Below are 25,034 nucleotides of genomic sequence, written 5' to 3'. Positions count from 1 at the left end.
GGAAAACAGGCAAAATTCTGCAGCTGTCTGTGGCAACAGGAAACCAAATGCTGAAAGACAACAGAGCCAGGATTGAATCATGATCTGGAGCAGAGATGGTGATTCAGTGCTGTGCTTAGAGGCAGCAAAGAATATGGTTCCAATGATTTGCTTAAGAGGCTGGTGAATCCTGATAGGTGAGAAACGCCCAGTTCTGCCTGACTATTTCCCTGTGTGATTCCTTTAGCTCTCCCTCCAAGGAAGGATCAATGAACCTTTCATCTACAGCCTCATCTTTCTAGCCCTCCTAGGAATCAGGGAGCCCAACCCGTGATGGACTTCTGTTCTGCTGTTAATTCAACTGCTAATTCTTGCAGGGGTTGGGGGGTGAAACAATTGGAAAAGTGTTAACCCTAGGATATGACTTCATTTCAGGAGTGACTTACAGAACAAGACCCACCAGACTTTAGTGAGTTTCTAGAAGCCATCAGCCCACCCCACCGTGTTAGACCAAGCTAAGGAAATAGGTGGGGACAAAGAAAAAATTAACACAGTGAATTACATCCTAGGTTAAGTCATTTCCTCCTTCCCAAACATTTTACATTATTATTTGGTGGAGTTGCAACTCAACTTCCAAGATCAGAGCCCCGATCTGATTTCTCCTGTCCTCTTTGGTTTACTTCCAAAGGAATCAAGAATCCGCAAATGCCAGTTGCCCTTCATTTTCATTTGATGCACCCCACATAAGTAGGCGACAGATAAAACTGGGCTACAAACTCTGAACGGCCAAGCTGAGCTTAGCAAGGAAACATCTTTCCTTGGGTGGCCTTGGGGGAAAAAAATGTGGATCCTCTAAGTGACCAATCAAGCTCCAGCTAAGGAGCCATCTCCAGCTCATTGGCTGGGATTTGGAACCAATGACCCTTTTCTAATGTTTTTGTCCTTCTCCAGGTGGAAGAGATCTACCCACAAAAGGAGGATTGGGGTCATGGATTTCCTGATTACCTGGGCATCAATCTTTAAATTAAAAGAGTTGGGTGGGACAGCAAGAAGCTGATGACAATTTCTGGAGAGATGCTTCTTATGTGAAACCAAATCCTTCCCAATTTTGTGGTAGAATCCTCAGCTAGAATGTCTGCACAAAATTGGGCTTGTCTAGCAAGAAATGCATACCGAAATCATATTTTAGGGGAAATGCATACATTTTAATACACATCTTACAAATTAAAGGAAAATGGGCAAAACAGAACAGATCTGAAACTCATCTTGGACCAGGAGTAGACAAACCTGACTTGATCCACCCATTAAAAAGTCAACATGTTGCTAGAAAGACAGGAATTAACTTCTCTTTCCTAAAAGATCCATCTAATATTTGCCAAATGCCTTTTCAGAAAGTATGTGTATTCAATTACTCTTCATAAGATCCCTTAGAAAGCTAAATTAGAGCACACCCCAAACCATATTTACTCACAAGTGAAGTCCATTGGCCTTCAAAAGATCTTACTGGTAGACAATCGATGCAGGACTTCAGGCTGTTGATAATCCTGGGCCAGATGGCTGCAGAGTAAGGCCCATTGACCATGGAGGGATTTACTTTGGAGATGGCAGGCTGAAGATCCTATGGACTGAGGTCTTTGAATCACAGTTTTAGAACTTTTTGTGATTGTGGAAGAAGAAAGTCATTCCCCGTTGCTCCCCTGCATGGGATTATTTTGTTACGATCATTTTCTCTTGATCGTCGAACAAAATGAATGCCTATGGTGAATGAATGGGTGAAGCATCTTTTTCATTTGTCAGACAGTAGAAGCCCAGTGGCAGAGTTCTGCTTCTGAAGGTGATGTAAATATCTCTTTTGCGTTTGAACCGTGCGATGTTTCTTCTTCTTTTTCACTGTGAAATATATTTTGGAGTTTGAGGATCTATGTTATTAAAAAACAAAGTGTAATTATAACAATGATGGTAAGAATAAAACATTTGTTGTGACACAGTCTTTGGGTGATTTTTTTTTTCAAATGATTCTTAAAGCACATTTGAGAGAAGAGGTTCTTTTGAGCATCTTGACTGTATTTATAACCCACTTCGTCCAAAAAGTGGGATACTCCTTACTTACACAAAACAGCCCTGACCAGCCACCTTCACGTGACTTTGCAGACTGAAAATAGTTACTTGACAAGTGTGGTTCCTTAAAAAAAAAAAAGGTTATCTTATCCTGCTTAATGTGATGATGATACCAAAAAATTATCGCTCTTCCCTAATCTGATATCCTCCAGATGTGTGGGCCACACTACTCAACCAAGCACAATTGCTGAGAATTCTGGGATGGCTTTTCTAAGGTGCTCTATAAGTTGTGGTGAAGACAAAACCATCGAGTCAAACAGAAATTGTGCTATCTCCATGGAAACAATCAATTTTTATTTTTATTTTTTTCAATTTACAGTCTGGTTTACAATCCTGGGACTTCCTAGTGGTCTCTCATCCCATGACTAACCATGTTTGATCTTGCTTGGCTTCTGATCTGAGACAAATGCTAATAGTTGCCCCATCTAGTTTCTACCACCAGCCAAGATCCAGATATCCAGAACTTGAATTCTAACCCTTTAAGCTGACTAAATTCAACCAGTGCAGCTTGTTCTGATGTGAGAACCTGCTCAGATCAATGTGGCCAACCTGACCACATGACCTCTATTATAGTCATCTGAGCCAATCAGAAGCCAGCTCTAGGTCAGCTGACCTAGACTTGGCTTCACTGCTAGAAGACTTCTAGTTCTCCTGTTTTTGTAGATAGGCTGATAGGTTGTCATGGCACTGGAACAAGATCACCAATAGCTTCCCAGGAACCCCCGTGGTCAGATGGCACCAGGGTTGTCCATAGGGCATGGTCAAAAGAGTCAAGATGGCAGCCATGATGGTGTGATCCAAGCTCACCTGTTTTATACAACACTCATCAAAACAGGTAGAACTTTAATTATACTATCATAGGAGCCATCTTGATCTTTTTTTTTTAACCACAACATGTGGACACCCCTGGATGGCACTGAACCATTTCAAACAGAAGAGAGGTCATTGCAGTTGCTTCTTTGGGGACTGATTCTGTCCAGCAGAGATAATTGTGTGACATAATTAGTTGGGCTGTTATCTTGGGAGAAACTTGGGTGCTTCTGAGCAAAGCTGAGGTAATGTTGGTAGTACCACTTGTGGAGCTGTTTCTTGAACTCAGCCTGGACCTAAGAAGAAGAAAGCAAAGTGAGGAAAGAAGCAGAGGAGGAGGAGGAGGAAAGCCCTGATTCTGCAGCTTCATGCATGGCATGAAAAACAAATTAGAACCATCTCATTCATTGGTTCTCCTCCCCATTCCTTTCTTAGAAGGAAGAAGGAAGCTTTTGGTGTCTTCTCTGGGCACTGTGGTTGCCATGGGAGGGAGGAAGGAAGGGGAAGGGGAAGAGGAAGGGGAAGGGAGAGAAGGATGTTGTGAAAGAAGGCATGACCTCAGCAGATCACATGCAAATGGGCAGTGAGGATCTGACTTAGAAAACTGGTGGCTTCTGTGACCAGACCAATAGCAAGCCATGCAAAAGAGAAAGGAATGCCCTGCTTTTCTGAAGCAGATAAAGGTCTCCAGTCTCTCCAAGATGGAACCCCAGTAGATACCCTTACCTTGCAGAGGCTGGAAAGCTCCTCGTGTCCACCTACCTCTCCATTTAAGAAACAGTAGAGGAGGGCGACCATAAAACCCTTGGAAAAGAAGGAGATCATGAGAGAGAGGGGCAGACATGCACAAGCATTCATGCACCCCTCCAAATACACGTCAGATACCATCACCAGAAATTGGAATCTATTGGCAGGGGCCTTCCAGGGCCATCTAGTTCTCCCTTCATCAACATCTCTTGAGCCTCTAACTGAAAACCACCAATGGTTGCTAATCTTTATAAGCAAGTCTGGGAGTGTTTTTGTTAGTAAAGCAAAGTATAAAATGCTTTAAATAACAGTTGCTATAATTATTACACTAAATGCTGGCTGGAGAATTCTGGGAGTTGAAGTCCACACATCTTAAAGCTTCCAAGGCTGAGAAGCACTGCACTAGATGATGAAGATGACAATCATTCCAGAAGACAAGATATCTGCTGCCCCAACCCTTTTATCAGAATTGTACTATTTCTTTGGGACAGGATTCACACTTGGTCACGTTGCCCAGGGCTATCTGTACAGGGTGGTGAAAAAGTCAAAAAGGTGGCCAAACCTGCATGTGCACATAAAAAAAGAGCCATCATAGCCACCATCTTGATGTTTTTGACCCTCCCCTGCCGATGCCCTGGATGCACCCAAATATGCAGGAATTGAGCCACAATCAAAAACCATGTCTATAAATTCTGTTAGAATTAAATCCAATGAATTAAATGAAGTTGCATGCTACATTTTTATAACTTTCCACCTTTGGTGGCAACTTCTGGAGGACTTCAAGAAAGGTCATCTCTCCCTCACCTGGAAAGAGCCCAAGCCCAGCTCGACATACAATCTAGCGATTGTCCCAATGCTTTCTGGGAAAAAGGCAAAGACACTGTAGTGAACTCCAAAGAGTGGAATGAGGAGTAAGGTAGATTTCGCCAGTCTCCTGGAAGAAAGAAATGGTTGATGGCAACTCTGCTCAGAGCCTGGGACAGCCAGACGTGTCAGAAGGCCAGCTGGCTTCCATCAGTTAGGATTTTTGCACACCCCTGGAAGCAGCTGTGAAGCAAAGGAGTCATCACAGACCCATGGAACAGTGCATCCATGCAGCTGAAGAAGGGGTCAAGAGCCCCCGTATTGTTAACTAATCAAGAGTAAGGATAGGTTCTCCTCCTCCTCCATGCCCAAAGTTCCTTCAAATAGAAGTCCAATTAAAATCATCATTTGCCACAGTGACATTGTTGCCAGTCTCTTCCCATTCTTCTTCCCCAAGGTAACCTCCCTTTCATTACCCTAGAGAGGAACAAAGAGGGGAAAAGGAAAAGGAAACAGCAGCTGGATCAGATATCCAAGGAAACTGGCGTTTCACCTAGTCCAATATCACTCTCGCTGACTAGCAACAGCTCTCCAGAATTTTATATGGCAAGGTGTTTGCTTTTCTCCCAATCCCTATATATATAGGTGAAGGAAGTAGTGAATCAGAGATTTCATGCTAGCAACACAGATTTCCCACAGAATGATCATCCGACAAGCTCTTTGGCAGTTGCCTAAAGTAGCAAAAGATTATTTTCCAAGCAAGAATCTCACCAAGTTCTCTTCCCAGGATCTACTGAGATGAAAGCGATGGAGTTACAAGAATTCCAACAACTGAACTGTTCCAATTAGATAGCCACATGTGCATTTGGACATAGACTTTCTCTTTTCTAATAGCCTTCTTATGACCCAGCAAGGAGACAGGCCTCTTTGCTTGTCATAGAGAAGCTTGACAAGCACCTCCAGAGCTTCTGTCAGTTTGGAAAGTGTTACACGGTCCCTTCTTTCTACTCCCATTTTGCTAAAACAATATGAAGAAGAGTAATTCATGTTGCAAGCAACTCACTTTAAATTCTCCTCCTTCAGCAACCTCACCCCTCAATAATTGCCCTTTGGATAGGATCCTCAAGCTTCACCATCACCAACGCTGGTGGTGAAGACCTTTGGAATCCAGATCTTGGCCACCTTCCCCCTGTGCTGCTACTTAATAGCACAAAGCAAAGGGTTCCTGTTTGCCCAGCAATTTTTTTCACACTGTACAAAGACACAGACATGTGAACAACACTGAACAATTGGAAGCCAATAGCTCCTGCTTGTTAGGATGAGAAATTGGGTCACTTACACAAATTGCCTTGAATGCCTTCCACTAGTCTCTGAAGAGGTTAATTTTTGCACCAAAATTCGGATCACATTGAGAAAGATAACAGAATTCATCTGGAGACCCAAGACAGAATTTTAGCAGTCAGTCAGCATGTCTACCCCAAATACACTGAATGTAGCTCTGCATCACCATATTTTTAAAAAAGTAAGCACTTCTTGTGTAAAATGGGAAAAACTTCAATAATATACTTCAGTGTAGTTGCTGGGAAATTCTACATGCATTCATCTCTGCTTGGTTTTCTGCAGGACAGTGCCCTTGGTCAAAAAGTCTGTCTCTCTTCTACCTACCAATCAATCAGGCCAACCATTTGTCGTTTCTGCTTTCTGAAAACTAAGTTTTCCCAAACAATCAGAGATCCTTGTGGCTTTTCAACCATATCAAAAGGAACTAGGGAGATTCTAGAACCTTGTTAAACAAAAGCTTACTTAGCATCTATTGTTGGGTTTTAGATGTTTCTTATAATGGTATGTGAGAATGACCTTGGGAGACTCAGCCCAGAGACGCTGCCTAGAGAACAGTCAGATAAGAGGCAGCATAGCCTGCAGCTGGATAGCGGGTGGGGCAAGAGGGTCAGAAGGGACCCTCCCTAGTTTTTCAAGTGTAAAGGAGATGGGGGGGAGAATTTTACTGTCAGACTCGCAAGATTCTGCTAATGTAGCCTTACAATAAAGTAGAATTAGTTCATCTGGTCATGTTTCCTGTCTGATCTACCTGATAAGGCTGACATTTCTGCCCTGATTTCAACTGCACATCAGTAGTATTTTAATATCTGCCTGTCTTGGTTGATTATTCCAGGGACATGGAAGCTCAAATTTATGGACACACCAAATATTCCAAGGAGTTCAAGCATTGTAAGAATGTGTTCCATTCTTCAAATCAACCCAGATCAAAGGAAAACTCACTAAGACTGTGAACAGGATGGGTCCCTTGATGATCCACAGCGTCACCAAGCTCTCTTCGTCATCATCCCAACATCTAAGAAAATGAATGAATGAATGAATAAATAAATAAATAAATAGGAATGCATTTACCTTCATTTCCTCTTCCATCTTTGCTCAGATGACTATAATGCACTTCATTGGTTGATACTGAATTTTTCCAGAATTCAGCTCTTCTAAATATTTCTGGCTCGTCTGACTCAAGAACCCTTACAGGGCAGTCTTCTAAGAGGGCTAAGCTGGAAAAAGTCCAATTCCAAACCCAATTTCACCACTAGCATTGACTGCAGAGGTGAGCAAATCCGTCCTGGCTAAATGTTTATTTTATTTCCTTGTGTTGTGGTATTTAAATCCTTTCTTGCCCATCCATTACCCCGGATCTGGGACCAGGTTACAACCCATCAAAGCAAGATAAAATAATGAAACTGAGTAAAGGAAGTCATTGGCTAAAATAGACCCTGTTGAAACAGTAATAGACAGGGAACATTAGCAGAGATGGCCTTAAGACATAAAAGCAATATTTCAGGATAGATAGCATGAGAATTTCGGGACTATATATATATATATATATATTTGTGGGGGGTCGAGTTGTGGGGATAGGGTTTTCTAAAATTCAAAATATGTGTATTAAGCCTACTGCACATTTATAGTACTGGGAGATTCTAGTCCCATTCAAATTATTAGATAACTCTGGGTTGATCACCCTCTCCCAGCCCAGTCTACCTCCTAGGGTTGTTGTGGGGATAAATCAGGAAAAGCCCATGTAAGACATCTTGACCTCAGAGCAAGGCAAGAGAGAAATGTAAGAATAAATCTTATAAAACCAGCCTGAAAAATCACACCGTTGCAGAAACGGGGATATATTGTCAGATTTTAGCAGCTTGATTCTGGGGCCTCCAGGGACCACCCAAATTACCAGAGGCATCCATGGGGGGAGTCAGAACAGTCAACATGGCAGCCACAAGCATGTGATGGAAGCCCTGCCCCTCTGTGATGCATATAAAAAAGGGGGTGGGGCTTCACACAGCCGTGACTGCCATCTTGACCTTTTGGACACTCTTCCCCCATGGATGCCTCCCCTGTTTGCAGTCTACAGATTACTCATACAACTGTCCTCCCTGACCTTAGAAATCCACCACTTTTCAGCCTGTTACAAAACTGTCATCATACACAAACATACACAGACCCACAAATGGGACGGCCTCACAAATCCATCCATTCCCATCAATTCATGACAGAAGGATCTCCCAAACATTGCCCTATAAGGACTGAGAAGACCAAAGCAATTCTGTAAGGACCTCACAAATGATCTCCATGCATGAAAAATCCAAGCTGGCCATCAACGTTTATGTGGGATGGGCAAGGGGGCCAAAGGTTGATGCTTCCCTCATAAAACCATGATACAGACCATGCCCCTTTTGTATACACATCAAGATATCACAGATAAGGACTTAAAGAGTCGAGCTTGTGTTGTGATGTCATGACACACAATTTTGACAACATCCTGGCTCTCTCCAAGTTCCTCTGAACTAGCAGCTCCATCGTTTTCCAAATGCAAGAGATTAGATCAGTGTTGTCCAAACTTGGCCACTTTCAGATGAGTGGACCTCAACTCTCAGAATTCCCCAGCCGCCATGGCTGGCTGGGGAATTCTGGGAGTTGAAGTCCACTCATCTTAAAGTGGCCAAGTTTGGATAACACTGGATTAGATCAACTAGTCGAAGAGGAATAGATGCAATCAAAATGTCACTGAAAGGGCGAAAGAGTTAATATATTGGATTAGAAGTTATGTATATGTTCTGACTGCAACTTATGAAGTTTTGCCCAAGCAAGGATCAGGAGGGGTCTTATTTTGCCCAGAATCAGCATTCAAAATTTGTTAGGGTGCTTGAAAATGGGGAACTTCTTGCAAAACTAGTATGTGAAAGTGTAATTCTACTAGTAGTACTTACCCAGTGTTCTGTCTATAGATTCTAGTCAGAATCCATACCAACGTTACAGTTATGGGTGCTCCTAAACAGAAAAGATGGAAAGAAGATGTATTAGTGTCATCATCAACATCTCAGGGAGTTGACTGTGTCATTCTATTCAGGTCCATCTTTAAAGGTCTAACTTCTTTTGTTCTTTTCTGGCCCTTCTTTGTCCAAGAGGGAAATGCTTACACATTGTCAGCCTTGTGAGGTAATCCAGACGAGAAACACACCCAGAAGAACTAGCTCTACTTTATTGTGAGGTCACATTAACAAAATCTTGCAAGTCTGAAAGTACATCTCTCCCTCCTTGCCTTTACAGCCCAAGAAACTAGGGAGGGTCCCTTCTGAGCCTCTTGTCCTGTCCACATTCCTGTTCAGGGCTCAGCTGCCTCTGATCTGACATTGCCTAGTCTGCGACTCTTCCCCCTGTCTTCCAGGGTCATTCCCACACACCATTACACACACACACAGAGTGAAAATTCAGAGAAACCAGAGCTGCTCCAGCCAAGAGCAATAAGAAGGATCAGGGGACTAGAAGTCAAGTCCTGTGAAAGAGATGAGCTTGTTCAGCCTTGAGGAAAAACATCATAAGACCTGACCTGAGGTCACACAGAAGAACATCAAGATCTCTTTTCTTTCATTCCAGAAGAATGGGATTAACTTAGAGGAAAGCAGATTCAAAATGAATTTTAGTAAAAACATCTTAACCATAAGAGCAGTTCAACCGTGGAACCAAAGACCTAGAGAGCTGGTTGTGTCCCCTTGGCTGGATATCGTCAAGTAGAAGCTGGACAGCTCCCCGGATGAACAAAGGGTTGGTCTACATTTTCACGTCTACCTTTATGAGTGGAGGAAATCCAAAAAGGGTTTTGCCTTACCCCAACCAATCAGGATGAACCTCCTGGCATACAGTTTGTCAGGTATGAAGGCCAGTAGCAACAGGGTCTGCAGATGTAGCGCTTCTACTAACAGCCAAAAGAAGTTAGCCAGGATGCTAAACTGGAAAAATGCTAAAGTTGCTTTGCAGGTAACCTAAGGAATGAACATGAAATGAGACCATTATTTTCAAGCTAGGAGGCCTTCCTTTATCAAGGGGGCTCAGTACAATTTTATACAGACCAGACCATAAGCTTTGGCGAGCTGCCACCATGGCGTAAAATTCCTTTACCATATGGGAAGCCAAACCATTACAGCAAAACGAAAACAACCAAACAAACCCACATTCTGCACTTTCCCTTTGAAGATGAGATTTTGAAAATGTTAGCCTACATCCCAAAGACCATCCCATTCCACATTAATTACCCCCGGGAAACCTCAGTTTCTAGAGCTGCGATAAATAGATATAGATATACAAACGTAGAGAAATCGAATAACGGATATATAAAGAAAGATGCAGACAGATGACATCAGGCAGTGGTCCATGCTGTCGTCTGAGAACAGAACGGCATCTTTTGTGAACACCGCAGCCGCCCGCAGGATGAAGGAGGCGAATAAATGCATGTGGATGTAATTCCTCGTGCAGTGAAACTTCCTGAAATGGAGCAAGAAAATAAAAAGGTTGATCTGCAAAGGAAAGCTACAACGTGCAACTGAGTTTTGCTTTTAGCAAATGAAGTCCTGAAATCCACCATGTGCTTTCCCCCAAGTTTTCTTCCTCTGGGAAAGAGGCGTGTGGTTTCCTATCTTATACTCAGGGGTCTTGAGACTGGCTTTGGGGTTTCTTTGGGTGGTGAAAGGTGCAATTGTGAATGGTGTTGGGTTCTGGAGAACATCCTTCCATGTCTTTGAAGCCTCCTTGGCTGACCACACATCTCAGCCTGTATAACCCCCTGGAGGGATGGGGAGCCAGGAAGGATGCAGAGCTCTGGAGGGATGAGAGAGACGTGAAGCCAGGGAGGGAGCAGAGCCCTGGAGAGATGGGGAGCCAGGGAGGTTGAAGATTGTTGGAGAGAAGGAAAGGCAGTGAGGTTGCCAGCTACTGGGAAAATGGGAAGGTGCTGCAGAGCCCTGGAGGGATGGAAACTCAGAGAAGCTGCAGAGCCCCAGAGGAAGGTTAACACCATAAACTCTGTGAATTTGGCCTTCTCTTCTGAGATTTTACGGGCCTCTGGAGATCTGTTGCAAAATTAAATCTCACAATATCTGGCATTCTTCTGGCCCTTCAGGTGTTTTCCTTACTTCATTTTATTTAATTTTGTGGGTTTAGCGATACAAAAGGTGATGTGACTTCTGTCCTCCTCAAAATCTTGGCAAGTTTCATGTGCTCTAAAAGGTCTAGAATTGTCCCCCTCTGCCTTTTTTGAATGCTAGGGCCATCCTTTCTCTTGTTTCCAAATGACCTTGTCCAATCTCAGGACATCATATGACCATTTTACACAGGGGCTTCCTGAATATGAACCCCACCAGCCTACTCCCAAAGCAACTTGGGAACCATGGACCTGTGAAACACCCACAGAACAAACTAGGGTGAAAAGGATCATGAGAATGTCAAAAAGCCAATTGGCAGACAATGGTTTAATTACAAGGATGGAGAATGAATTACAAGGAATTACAAGGATGGAGAAGAACTGCAAGACGCAAGTACCATCACCCAAAGTCATCCTGGTATTTACCTGAAGAACGCAAAGATGAGAAGTGCAGTAATGAGAGACACTAAAGATATGGCATAACCAGCCGTGTAGATATACCAGAACGCCAAGTAGTATGATTTCTGTGCAGAGGAGGAAAGAAAATTCAGAAGCTGAAGCTTATGGGAGAACTTCACTCTCAGAGTCTTAAGCTGGCTTGCATTGAATACCGTTAATATGAAGAGGAGGAACTGATGTGGAAGCAGTATTGCACCTCATATTATTTTATTCATTTGATATATCATCATCATCATCATCATCATCATTATCATCATCATCATCATCATCATCATTATTATTATTATTATTATTACTATTATTATTATTATTATTTTGAATTTATTAGCTACCCAACTCCAGTGGACTACAGGAGCTGAAGACAGCCTACACAGAACTCCTACCTCCCTACAGCAACAACCCCATGAGTAGGTTGGGCTGAGAGAGTGGATTGGCCCACAGTCACCCCACCCCTTCTATGGCTGGGGTTGGATTTGACCCTGGGCTCCCAGTCCGACACCTTAACTACTACACCACATTGGTGCAGTTACACATGATGGAGACATTTTGGCTGGTTGTCTTAAAGGGCTGAAGATTGCCACTTAGGGATTCTTAAATTGCTATTCCCTTTTTCGGAATCCACAGCTGAGGCAATATCCCATTTATTTTCCTTGCATTAAATTGGAAAAGGAAGTTCTGCATCACACAAAGCAATGCAAATCTCTCTCTTTCGTAACTGTACTTTCTGGAACACACCGTGCAATGAAAGGTTCCAGCTATGGTTACCATTACCTACAGTATTTGATTAATCTAGGAAGAATAAGCCCTTATCCCTACTTCATTTGCCCCTAGAGAAGGACTCCTTGTATCATATTTGGTTGGAATGACATTGCAGGGCTATGGTGTGATCCCTGATTGGCTGGGATTTCCCCCATGAAGTTCATCCAGGAAGCCCAAAAGCAGCAGCTGTAGAAATAGAGGTGTTCATCAGTGCATTTTGGAGAACACCTTTTGCTTCATCCAAATGAGATGGAGTCCTGACCTGATCTTCTGGTCCCCTTGTTAAACCTTCTTCAAAGCCACAGGCCACTGAGTAGGATGGAAATGGTTCTGACCAGTAAACACCTGATGTACAATTTCGGTGCAGGAACCCTGTAAAGCATGAAATAGCATGAAACATGCTATTCGACAATACATAGCATGAAACACTTTGTTGGCCTTCAAATAATAATAAATATTAATGCATAAGGGTGGTGCAATGAATTGGGGGGGGGGGGTTGACATTGGCAAATTGAGAACTATGGAGTTGGCACAGCTGCAGGAGGAGAGACTGGTTGGCCTGGAGTTGGCCTCTCAACATTGATCTCTAATAGAAAGGAAAGAGAATCTGGAGTTAGACCATCAAAAAGGTTTCAAGTGATCTGGGAAGCTTACATAGGAACTTTGCTAGGTGGATTCAATAATCTACATAGAAGAGACGATGCTAAGCAGACTCTCTCATCCCCTCCATTGTCTTCCCATTCCAAAATCTGTCCATCAGCTTGTTGTTGACCAAGTCTTTGCATTCTATCCCTCCTGTTCTAGCAATTCATCACTAGCCTGTCTGGACACCATATTTGCCTCTGAGTCCCTGTCCAAAGTGATGTTAAGAGAGAGAGAAAGAGAGATTTCTTGCCATGAGTGCTGGTGATTTGTTCAAAAAATCCTGGGCATGGTTGGGTTACTGTTTCTCCAAACTCAGCTTCAGGCCAGCAGCTCAGTCCATCCCACTCTCCTGAACAACCTGAAAGAAAACAAGCAGGTAAAATTCAAAACTTCCATCCAAAGTCATGAAATAAAGGTGGAGGGGCTTTGACTGATGCCAGCCTTACTAGGTAGATCAGACAGGAGACATGACCAGATGAGCTAATTCTACTTATTGTAAGGCTACATTAACAGAAGCTTGCAAGTCTGAAAGTACAAGTCTTCTCCCCCCATCTCCTTTACAGCCCAATAACTTAGGGAGGGTCCCTCCTGAGCCTCTTGCTCCACCCACTACCCAGCTGTGGGCTATGTTGCCTCTTATCTGACCTTTCCTTGGCAGCATCTCTTTGCCCAGTCTCCCAAGGTCTTTCCCACCTACCATCCCACTTTGGGCCACTCACTCTCTCAGTACAATTCACCTCCCAGGGATGTTGTTTTGGGGGAAATAGGAGGCAGGCATATTAGGTATGTACCCTGCCTTAAATTCACCAAAAGTCAAGGCCAGATCAAAAAAATAGTAATAAATCAATAATTCTAGCAATAAAAAATCCAGCAAGATGGTGTCCACCATTTCCTAGTTGAGTGGTACCATCATAAATACATGGCCAGTGCACAGATGGACACCAATCTAATCCAATCTGTCCATTTGTCCCATAACATTCTAGTTGACGTATTTAGACATTTCCAGAAGCTTTGTAAAACCCAAGTCCATGTCCATCACCTTTAAAATCTAATCGTAGGGATTGGTTTTGGTCCAAACATTGAGCCTTATCTTTCACCACCTGTTGAAATATTGCACATTCCGGATGGATAGAAGCAGCCTAGTGAAAATGGAAAAAAAAAAGGAAAGGAAAAGTGATGTTATTTTAGAATTTAGTCCTTTTCATCCATGTTTCCTATGTGTTGCTGAATCTGCAATGCAACATTTGGACAAGTGGAACATCTCCGGGGAAAATTCTGGTCCACAGACTGCTTTGTAAAGGGCTGTCTGCATGAATTCCCATCTAAGGGAACCCTAAAACTTTTTCTTCCCCATCCTTCAAAATGCAAATTGTTTATTTGGAAGTGACAAGTTATGATAGTCTTGTGTACTGCAGTGATACAACTAAGATAGAAGAATCACAGACTGCTTAAGGTCAGGGTCACCACCCAGAGAGAGCTTTGGGACAGATGTCCAAGTTAAATAAAAAACAATTAAACCAGAACTGCCCTGTTTAAGGTTAATAAACCAGCCACACCAAATAGAATAATATCCTCAATTTTATTATCACAATAGGTAAGTTTGTTTGGCATATCATTTTTTATTCTAAAATTGGAAACCTCCTTTCTATAGCTTTTGGAACATTTCCAACGGAATCTTTAAAAAAAGAAAGAGCAGACTGAGAAAACTGAATTTTGCCCAGTGTCGGACCAAAATAATTCCTGACTATCAAGAGAAGAAACAATGTGATTACTCTGAAAAGTATTCATTACTCTGAGAAATAATCTGATTTGCATTTCAAAGGATCCCCATCAGGGCTTGGCTAGCAGATAATTGTTTCTCTCCCCCACCACATCCCCTTTAGTAATTTAAAGGACATTTCAATAGCAATTTTATGAAATTGTTGTGCTTTGGGGATAATTGCTAGTTGATTTTTCAAAAGAGCCAGGGGCAGAATTAAAACACAACATATTTATTTTTGTATTTTTTAACCTGGAATCTATTGTCTGAAACAACGCAGTTTCTACACCAGGGGCTGAACGGCGTTCTCAAATGTGAAGCGAAAAGCAAACTGAATTATCAGCTCTCTGGCTTAATTTAGGCTCCAAGGGGCTTGCCAGTGAACACCAGGAGAATGACGGTGGCGGGGAAGATCTGGGCACTGCTTCAGATTTGGAAGGGTGGAAGCTGCCAGAATAAATAAGAATGTTTATACCAGATTTTGAATTCTGAGATGCCTTTTATTTCTTTCAGCAGCTATGCAATCCCTTCCTTCCTTCCTTCCTTCCTTCCTTCCTTCCTTCCTTCCTTCCTTCCTTCCTTCCTTCCTTCCTTCCTTCCTTCCTCCCTCCCTCCCTCCCTCCCTCCCTCCCTCCTCTTTCTTTCTTTCTTTCTTTCTTTCTTTCTTTCTTTCTTTCTTTCTTTCTTTCTTTCTTTCCTTTCTTTCCCTCCCTCCCTCCCTCCCTCCCTCCCTTCCTTCCTACCTTCCTTCTCCTTCTCCTTTGCCTATCTTCTCCTTCTCTTGTCCTTCTCCTCCTTCTCCTCCTTTTCTTCTCCTTCTCCTCCTCCTTCTCCTTCTCCTTCTCCTTCTCCTTCTCCTTCTCCTTCTCCTTCTCCTTCTCCTTCTCCTTCTCCTTCTCTTGCTACTTTGTATCCAGTCAGCCACAATTTTAAATTTGCACCCATCTTTATTCTTAGAAATTACGTCCCAACGGGAGTACCTAAGCATGTTGATTTTAAAACTGGACAGAAAAAAAAAAGGTTTTGCAGTTGTGTGACCATCTTCCTTCTTGAGGAGTATTATTTCCAAGGGACCTGCATACTTCTTTCCCCTTGGAGGCAATGGCAAAAAGAAAATGAAAGAGCAGGAGAAATGTGAAGTGAAAATTGGACTCACAAATAAACGCTGAAATTGATTTGTTTGTTTCTGATTAAACTGGAAAGCAAGGACATCAAATGAGTTGCCGAGTCTGCGGACAAAATGAAAACAAAACGGAAGAGAACCAAATGGTTCATTCTTGGTTGCAGCAAGCAGTAAGCTGGGAGGTCCATCTGTCCATGTTCTGTTGGAACTCACTAGCTTTCATGGGACACACTCGGGTCACCCGGCTCTGGCTGTGGTTTCTATGGAGGGCCCCATACCCCGAATGGCAGGGCTCCAGAGTTTGGGATGCAGAGTGTGGACAGCGCATTGCAGACAGCGCAAGCCAAGAGGGAAAGTTCACCCAACGGGGTTCGGTCTCCACACGTAAAAGTTGGGTGGAGCTTTGGTGACATCATCACAGCTACCACCTTGGCTTATTTTTACTATATCCTGTGGGCACCCCAGGGCATTCACACGATGTAAAAGCTAGCCATGAGTAGATCTTTCCATGCTTAACCGCACTTGGTCACTGCCATCTTATCTGAACGGGCCCAGATGCATTTTTAGCTCTTCATTTCATAATAAGGATTTAATGTAAAGATGGGCTGAAGGTCCTACTTTCAAGGGGGGAAGAGGGGAAAAGGGTCACCCCCTCCTCTTTCATTTTCTTTCCCCATTTCCTCTGTTCCTCCCTCTGGATTGGTTGCCCTGGCTTCTAAACTCACATTGTATTCTATCCTTTTGGTTCACCAAGGAAATCCCCACGTGGAAGTCGGCTGTTTCAGACCTGTTCTTGTGGCTGCTAGGCCTGGGCCCCTTTGCTACATCAAACAGACTGTTTTGATAAAGTTGTCATATACATATTCGGCATTTATCACTTTGATCTTCTGTCATTCTGCCTGGTAAAGGAGATTTAAATAACCTCAAATTGAAGATGATTAACACCGTTGCCTAAAATATCATCCTTCCTGAAGATCAATGAAAGTTGCCATTCTGGAGATCAAAGGCTTACCGCTAAATAAAGACCACCTTTCTAAATCCGAGGGTTAATAATAGCCAAGTCACATCAAAAATAAATGCAGGATGAATGACGTGGCAGTTTGTTTTACTTAAAAATAAAATTAAACAGGTATCATTCTGATTTTCACTTAAAGATAAAACATAATGCCTCCCTCAAGTCAAACTCAACTCCTACAGATGGACGTATCATTGTAGTTTTCTCGGGAAGGGGCAAGGGGTTTTTGAGGGTGGGGGGGAGTCATGATGGCATCTGCAACTGCTTCTTCAAAGTGGTGGGTTTTTTTTGTATAGTTGCAAATTCCAACTTGACTTCTTTGATTCCCCCCTTCAGATGTTCCTGAATCAAACCAAAGTGTTTTACCATTGCATTCTTCCAAGAAGTTTTTTTTTCACCTTTCCAGGCCATTGTTCAGCTCTAGAATTTCCTGGTGGCCTATCCAGGTACTAACCAAGTTTAGTAGGTTTTAGTAGGTTTTCTGATTAGGTTTTTCCAGATCAGCCCAGGTTAACCAGGTGATGTCACTTAATTGGGCCAAGATTGTCTTGAGTCATGCTCAATTCCCGGGAACTCACAGGCCATGAAATATTCATAATTGCAATAAAGTTATTTTCCATTACTATTTTCCTTCCCCTCCTCCCCTGCTGCTGCTGCTGCTCCTCTCCCTTCCTCTAATCTGTTCCTCCTCCTCCTCTGATTTTAATCTTCCTCCTTTTCCTCTGATTATGATTCTCCTCCCCCTCCTCCCCTGCTTCCGCTGCTGCTGTTCCTCCTACTCCCCTTCCTCTGATCCTCCTCCTCCTCCTCCTCCTCCTCCTCTGATTCTGATTCTGATTCTGATCCTTCTCCTTCTCCTTCTCCTTCTCCTTCTCCTTCTCCTTCTCCTTCTCCTTCTCCTTCTCCTTCTCCTCCTCCTCCTTCCCTTACTCTGATCCTCCTCCTCCTCCTCTGATTCTGATTCTGATCCTTCTCCTCCTCCTCCTCCCCCCTTACTCTGATCCTCCTCCTCCTCCTCTGATTCTGATCCTCCTCCTCCTCCTCTTCCTCTGATCCTCCTCCTCCTCCTCCTCTGATTCTGATTCTGATTCTGATCCTGATCCTCCTCCTCCTCCTCCTCCTCCTCCTCCTTCCCTTACTCTGATCCTCCTCCTCCTCCTCTGATTCTGATCCTCCTCCTCCTCCTCTTCCTCTGATCCTCCTCCTCCTCCTCCTCTGATTCTGATTCTGATTCTGATCCTGATCCTCCTCCTCCTCCTCTTCCTCTGATCCTCCTCCTCCTCCTCTGATTCTGATTCTGATTCTGATTCTGATTCTGATTCTGATTCTGATTCTGATTCTGATTCTGATCCTGATCCTGATCCTGATCCTCCTCCTCCTCCTCCTCCTCCCCCCTTCCTCTGATCCTCCTCCCCCTCCTCCTCCCCCCTCTGATTCTGATTCTGCTCTCCTCCTTCCTAATCTAGTCCACTGCTATCATGCAACATCAAAAGAATTGCAGGGAAAGATAAAGCAGTGGACGAAGAGCTGTGCAGATTTACTGAAGCACATGCATTTTACGCTTGCTGAGTTTTACACCTGCACACATCCCAATAATCTAAATGGGAAGTGATTAAGGCATAATTCGCCGTCACACATGTTCGAAAAGCATTTTCCCATCTTTACATTTCCAAAGTGTATCTTGCTTTTATCAAGAATCTAGTTTGATTGCATTGACTTCATGTTCATAGAACGCTGAGGTCTGAGAAAGAGCGAGCCAGCAATCTGAACAAGTAGAGGTACCTCTTCCGGCTTCACGCCTCTTCTTGGAATGAATGTGAGTGTCAATCTCCCGTATGCCAACACAATTTGACAAACAATGTCCTGCGATTCTAATCTATTGTGCAGTTATGATATGGCAGGTTGGTGCATGCAAGTCATCCTGGAAATACCTAGGAGATTACAAACCAACTACCAGAAGCTTTCTGCAAGGAGCATCTGTGGATTCCTCCATAAATTCTACTGGAAACATTGACTTGGGGAGGGAAGGGGGTACTTTAAAATGTTGTGTGAGCTTTTGAGGAGATCAGATCTTACCAAGAATCAGCTTCTGGGGGGAGAAAGAAGCACACTCGGTCTTTGAGAAGCATGCCATGGGCCCTAAAGCAAAATGCAGCACAGGCGCCAGGTTCAAAACAAAACTTGATTTAGTTACACTTACTTAAAATTAAATATAGTTAACTGGGTTCCTCTCTAGTCGCATTAAAAATTGCAATTTGGTTATGACTTCTCTAGGACTGAATCCAAGTTTTTTCTAAGCCAGCATGGTCCCTGGGCCTCAGTTGATATCCCTCTGACCTAGGAGATCAAGAACAAGATAGTCTTCAGACGTGCTGGAATTACAACTACCAACACCCGCAACCAATCCTCAGCTGCCCCCATCTCTAAGGTCCACTGAATATCTCCTGCAGCGTTCACCTTGCCTAGAACCCAATAAGGTCCATCTTTAAAACTGGTCTTAGAACTGGTGATTTTGGAAGAAAAAAAAATCAAATGAAAAAAGGTGATACCATAGAGATGTTCAGGGTAGGAGTTCCAACGTCAGATGGGTTAAATCCTTTTGGGATGATCACTTTCTAGTGTTTGGGTCCATAACATGCAACTCCATAACCATAATCACTCTTCTGTCATGGCTTCCCAAGTCTTTGCTCCTATGTCCCTCCTGTTGGCCATGTTGCCAAGAGATGTCGCGTCTCCTTGATAATCCAGTCATGGTGCTCTTTTTATTCTGTTCTCTGCTCCTCCTCCCTCACTCCCAGGGAAAACTTCACTTCTGTGCTGTGTGCATGATATTTTGACATATTCCATGACTCTTTCTGTCATTCCAATTAAAAGTTAATAGCTGTCAAATGTATTCCCCGCACTTCAGTTAAAGAGTAATTACGGTGATCAAACCCACTTGTCAGAACTTCAAAAGCATCCAGTCGTGCCAAGACAACTCTTTCAGGAAGACAGAGAAGAAGAAAAAATAACCTCCAATAGATGGTAGGGATGGGTAATTTTGCAAGGAGGCAGGGATCACTCCTAACATGAGGGTGAAACAAAGAGTGGGCGGGATGTTAATGCAGAAAGGAACCCATTGCATCACATTGAAGGTGGATGTAGTATTCTTCTCCCCATGTTCCTTCCTTCATTTTTCTTAGATTACATAAAGCCAATATGATGGTTTATGCTGCTTTATGCTGTTTTCAGGTGTTTCCTATCTCAGAATATTAGGAAACCACTTTGCTGATTTATTCCCACAAAGATCAGAATCATGCAAGTCATGGTCTTCCCTGTGACCCTCTATGGAAGCAAAACTTGGACTTTGAAGAAGCAGGAGAGGAAAGTACGGGTGCTTTTGAACTTGGGTGTTGGAGAAGATTTCTGAGAATACCGTGGACAGTCAAGAAAACAAACAGATGGATCATTGAACAAATCAACCCAGAGTTCTCATTTGAGACCAAGCAAATGACCAAGCTTGAATTATCCTTCTTTGGACACATTATGCGAAGACCCAGCTCTCTGGAGAAGGCTGTAATGCTGGGAAAGGTGGGAAGAAAGAGGACAACCAGCAACAAGGTGGATGGACTCAGATACAGTGGTGATGAGTCCACTGTTGGAAGACCTGAAGGACCAGGCTGGGGACAGATTCTCCTGGAGAAAATCTATCTATGTGGTCGCTGGCACTCAGAAATGACTTGATGGCACATCATCATCAATCAATCAATCAACTCTTGCACCCCTGAATTTTAGAGAACTTCTCCTCCCAAAATTAATTATAAATTGTTGTTTATTCTTGTTATATCTCAGTTCTTGTACTGGGCAAACCGAAGCATAGGAAGACATAAGGACGCAAAACCCACCAACATCTTTTCATTGCCAGTCTCTCCATCTTGATGGTGGACAAGTTGGAGGAAACCCATATCAGCTATTGTTTGTTTGGAACTGCAGAACTTCATATGACTAGGATATAGCTGTCCTCCTAAGATCTTTCCAGATATTTGAAATATGTATGATAGATAGATAGATAGATAGATAGATAGATAGATAGATAGATAGATAGATAGATAGATAGATAGATAGATGTGTGTGTGAGAGAGAGATGATATAGAGGTAGATGGTGGATAGACAGATAGATATAGCTACAATAGAGAGACAGGATTCATAGATGGATGATTGATAGAGGTTAGATTACTAGATAGTAAATAATCAGATGTAAAAGAAAGAAGCAATGAACGGGGTAAATCCAGTGGCTCGCAGCACATGCAAAAATGTGCATCCTTCCACTCTGCCAGGGAATTTATCCAGGATCTTTAAAAACTTCTCATCCCACACTCATTCCAGGGTCTTTACAATCCTACCGTTGCCTTCCTTGTTAGCCCTGCAGCCTGGATCCTTTCTGCCGCACGGAGAAATGTCCAGTAAAAGAAAGTGTCCAGTGCAAGCTATTGAATTACCCCGGAATAAAACAAGCTGAGCGAAGGCGTTACGAGTCGTTTGCCGCAAGTGGTTATAAGTGCACACCCCCTGCTTCCCTCTCAAAGAAGCCGCATATTCCTATCCAAAAAGAAGCCTAATTTTTGCAAAGAGATCAATAGAGATACAGCACTTACCAGAGAGAAGAGTGACCAGCTGAAAGTTAGCAGCATCTTTGACAGCAGCAGGAGAGATTCTCTCTCGGTCTCTCTTCTTGCCTTCTGACTCATCCCAACTGTGCCACCTCTTGGCAACATTTCAGCACCACTCAAGAAGCTTTGCGCCCGACAAACTCCGGGGGGGGGGAGAAGCCCCCGTGGGCGATTCCAAAGGCTGAACCTGCTCTTCTGGTGGGGAAGGGCCCCCAGGAAAGGTGTAAAAATGGGAGGGAGGAGAGGAAGGAAGGGGAAGGGGAAGGGGAAGGGAAGGGGAAGGGGAAGGGGAAGGGGAAGGGGAAGGGGAAGGGAAGGGGAAGGGGAAGGGGAAGGGGAAGGGAGGAAGGAAGGAAGGAAAAAAGGAAAGAGAAAGAGAAGGAAATAGGGGAAGAGGGAGGGAGGGAGGGAGGGGAAGGGAGGGGAGGGAAGGGAATAGGAGAAAGAAACGGGAAGGGGAAGGGGAAGGGAAGGGAAGGGGAAGGGGAAGGGGAAGGGGAAGGGAGGGAGGGAGGGAGGGAGGGAGGGAGGGAGGAAGGAAGGAAGGAAGGAAGGAAGGAAGGAAGGAAGGAAGGAAGGAAGGAAGGAAGGAAGGAAGGAAACAGGGGAAGGAAAAGGGGGGAGGGAGGGAGGAGAAGAAAAGGGAAAGGAAGGGGTTGGAAGAGAAAGGAAATGAAAATAAATTCAAATACAAGAAAAATCAGCCAACCACTTAGAATTCACAACAAGTTCAGTCAGGAACCTCAGTGAAAGTTCTTCTGACCCCCTCAGGTTGACCAAGAAAACCAAAAGGCTTTGCAAGGGGATGTTTCCCATGCAAAGCACTCCAGAGAACATCAGAGCATGGAGAAAAGCTTTGGGAAGAAGGAATTCCCCATGACAGGCATCAGCCATGAATTCACACATTAATATCCCTCCTCACCTTTCTGTCAAGCAGGGGCAGGCGATCTTTTAATGATCAAAGGTCACACTTCATATGATTGAGGAGCCCAAAGTCTGTTATATGTTTGAGGGGTCGGCAGCCAAACATGTATGGGGACATAGCTAGGATTCTTCTGTTTTTCTCCGGTTTTAAGGGTATCTGTTGTTCTTTGTTTTAACAGTGCTATGCCTATTTTAGAGCTCGCACTGCTGAGAAAGAACAACTGGCCCAAAGTCACCCATAGAGCTTCTGTAGTTGAAGGTGGATTTGGGCTGACAGGCCCTTCATATTTAGCTGTGTTTAGCACACGTCCCCACATTGCCTCAAAACCCTCATCCTTTGCATCATCCTATCACACAGAGATAGAATAATACAGTTGAAGTATTCCTCAAAGTTATCAAATCAAAGTTCCCATCAGTCCTGCACATCTTCCTTGATAATGGCCCTTCAGCTCTTCTTTAACCATGGTTAAAATGGTAGATTTGGATCAGAGGCACCCTGGTTCAAGTTTATCCTCAGTCACAGAGGCTTCCAGGGTGATCTTGATCCAGTCGCTTCCTCTCATCTCACCTACCTTGCAGGTATTCCAACCTTGAACTCCAAGAAGAAAAGTAGGATGCAAATCCAAGGAAAAATCAATAATAAAGAAGATCTCAAAAAGTCCCAGCTATTTTCTGTTGAACAGCTGGCAACACCAGGAAATTATTGCATGATTGAGTCAAGACCCTTCCCTGTACAGTAATATAAATGTCACTTCTGTCCCTGTCTTTTTGAATGACAGTAAACAAATTCACCCCATCCTTTCAATGACAACCTTTCAACTCTTTGAACGTTACAATCATATGGCCTCATCTTTACTGTATCTTTACTCTGCAGAAAAAGAGGCTTTTGATTCAACCTTCTAATAACCTAATATTCCTAGCAGTTACAGTGCTGACTTTCTTTTATATTTATATATACATTTTATTAAATTTCTGAAAGATTAAACTACAACAAAGTCAAAAAGAAACGAAAAGAAACATCAGTAAAGAAAAAGCACAGAAAAAGAAAAGTAACTTTCTTTGGTACAGGTATAAATGTAAAAGATGTTCACCTCTTACTCTAGCTTCTGAAACTTTAAAGAGTAAAAACTAATTTTTAATCTAACATTCAAAAAGGTTCATAGAATCAATCTATTTTAACAATACACATGATTTGCACATGATATTTCTAGAGATATAAAATACATCAGTCATCACATCCCAAAATCAAAATTGCATTTTTTGAGTATCAAGCAAAAAATCCAAGAGTGGTTTCCAGTTAGAAACAAGACCATGTTGTCTCTTTAAGCAAAGTAGTCAGTTTCACCATCTTCTCCAGTTCCATTAATTTCAATATCCATTCTTCTGCTGTAGGTATTTGTAAGTCCTTCCATTTTGGCACATGTAAAAGTCTCACTGTCATTATCATATAGAGCTTCCGTACTGTCTCTCCATCTGTTTATCCATCATACCTAAAAGGAAGGTCTCTGGTTTCAATTGCAAACAGTGCTGACTTTCTTGAAGGTTTGTAACTGTGGTGGAGGAATATGCAGACGGACTTGAAGAAAATAGGTGGTTGCCATTGAAAGAGATGAATTTAGCCCCGGAAAACAGGAAGGGATGAGAAAGAAACTCAAGATTGCTCCACCTTGACTCTCTTTGATATAAAAGGGAGGGAAGGAGAAACATGGTCTGGTTTTCAAGATTCTGTTATCATACCCAGAGTGATGATGATTCTCCCTGGAATTATTGGCCAATTTTCTTTTATTGGCCAATTTTTTTTTATTGGCCAATTTTCTCTCTTCTTGGAATTTGTTTATTTTTAGGATTGTTTTGATGTTGTATTTTAATGGATTTTTATCTGGTTGTAAACTGCCCAGAGTTGTTTCATGAGATGGGAAGTGACAAATTTGATGTATAAATAAATAAATAAATAAACCTATAACAATGAAGTAGAGTTCTAGGCTTTCAGGTGAGATCTGTTCCTGGCCCAGCTTACCTCAAAGGGTTGACACCCACTAACCCATACAAAATTGTTCCCTAGATTGACATCAACCAATCCATCGATGAGACCAACTAATTTGTTCTTGGCAAGAAAAAAAGGCAGTTCTTTTTCCATAAATGTTGACCTACAGGCCACTGTGACCATTGCTGTTTCTGAAGTCCTCTAAAAGAACATCTGAGGGGTCTCAGGTACTTCACAAAACATCTCAGAAGACTGTCTTACTACCTTGAAATTAAGAGCGACAAGTTTCAGAGGTGTTTATTGGAATTGAGAGTCCGCTGCCATGAAATTGGGTGAAAATCTGTTAAAGAACCACCAAGTGCCGCATTCAAACATGGCCTGGAAGTTGATCCTTCAGAGATAACAGTCTTGGAATCTGGAACCCCTGAATTATAATTGGACTGTGAAAATGGTGCTATTTCCCCCACCCCAATCCATTTATCCATCTCTCATTCTCCTCCCCCTCTTTTCAAAACCAGGCAACTAGCTATTTATAGACGATCCAACAACGCTTTGTTCTTTCATGGCTGAAAAGCAGAGCATCCAGGAGAAAACAAAAACTTGAATCAAAGTGGTATAATTGTGATTCCGATGGGGCTGAAATTGAAAAATGGGATTTGAAAAGTTGGCATTAAATTGGATGATGACTGCAAGCATACACATGCACAATGAAATTCTTCTGGAAGGCAGGAACCAAAATCTATCATGTGATTTATTGCAGCTTATAATTTAAGAAGTGCCTCAT

At 42.9% G+C, this 25,034-nt stretch overlaps 1 protein-coding gene across 1 annotated transcript in view; it reads right to left on the bottom strand.

The window, feature by feature from the left end:
- Nucleotides 1–3,023: 3,023 nt before the first annotated feature.
- The window catches only part of LOC103048809 (vasoactive intestinal polypeptide receptor-like), a 38,480-nt gene continuing 16,469 nt past the window's right edge, over nt 3,024–25,034 (bottom strand). Inside the window, exons 3-14 of the mRNA XM_088150516.1 lie at nt 13,836–13,935; nt 13,047–13,154; nt 12,414–12,523; nt 11,360–11,457; nt 10,146–10,278; nt 9,626–9,779; nt 8,727–8,787; nt 6,739–6,811; nt 5,798–5,889; nt 4,459–4,588; nt 3,670–3,711; nt 3,024–3,203 (exon numbers count right to left, since the gene is read on the bottom strand). Coding sequence (XP_088006642.1) covers nt 3,024–3,203; nt 3,670–3,711; nt 4,459–4,588; nt 5,798–5,889; nt 6,739–6,811; nt 8,727–8,787; nt 9,626–9,779; nt 10,146–10,278; nt 11,360–11,457; nt 12,414–12,523; nt 13,047–13,154; nt 13,836–13,935 — 1,281 coding nt within the window. The remainder of the gene's footprint in view (nt 3,204–3,669; nt 3,712–4,458; nt 4,589–5,797; nt 5,890–6,738; nt 6,812–8,726; nt 8,788–9,625; nt 9,780–10,145; nt 10,279–11,359; nt 11,458–12,413; nt 12,524–13,046; nt 13,155–13,835; nt 13,936–25,034) is intronic.

This window comes from Python bivittatus, unplaced genomic scaffold (genome assembly GCF_059951505.1).
Source record: "Python bivittatus isolate LINGU-HERP-01145 unplaced genomic scaffold, Pbiv_v1 ctg000610_np1212, whole genome shotgun sequence".
Taxonomy (NCBI): Eukaryota; Metazoa; Chordata; class Lepidosauria; order Squamata; family Pythonidae; genus Python; species Python bivittatus.
The sequence above is the reverse complement of the archived record's forward strand: the minus strand, read 5'-3'. Positions and strand labels throughout refer to the sequence as shown.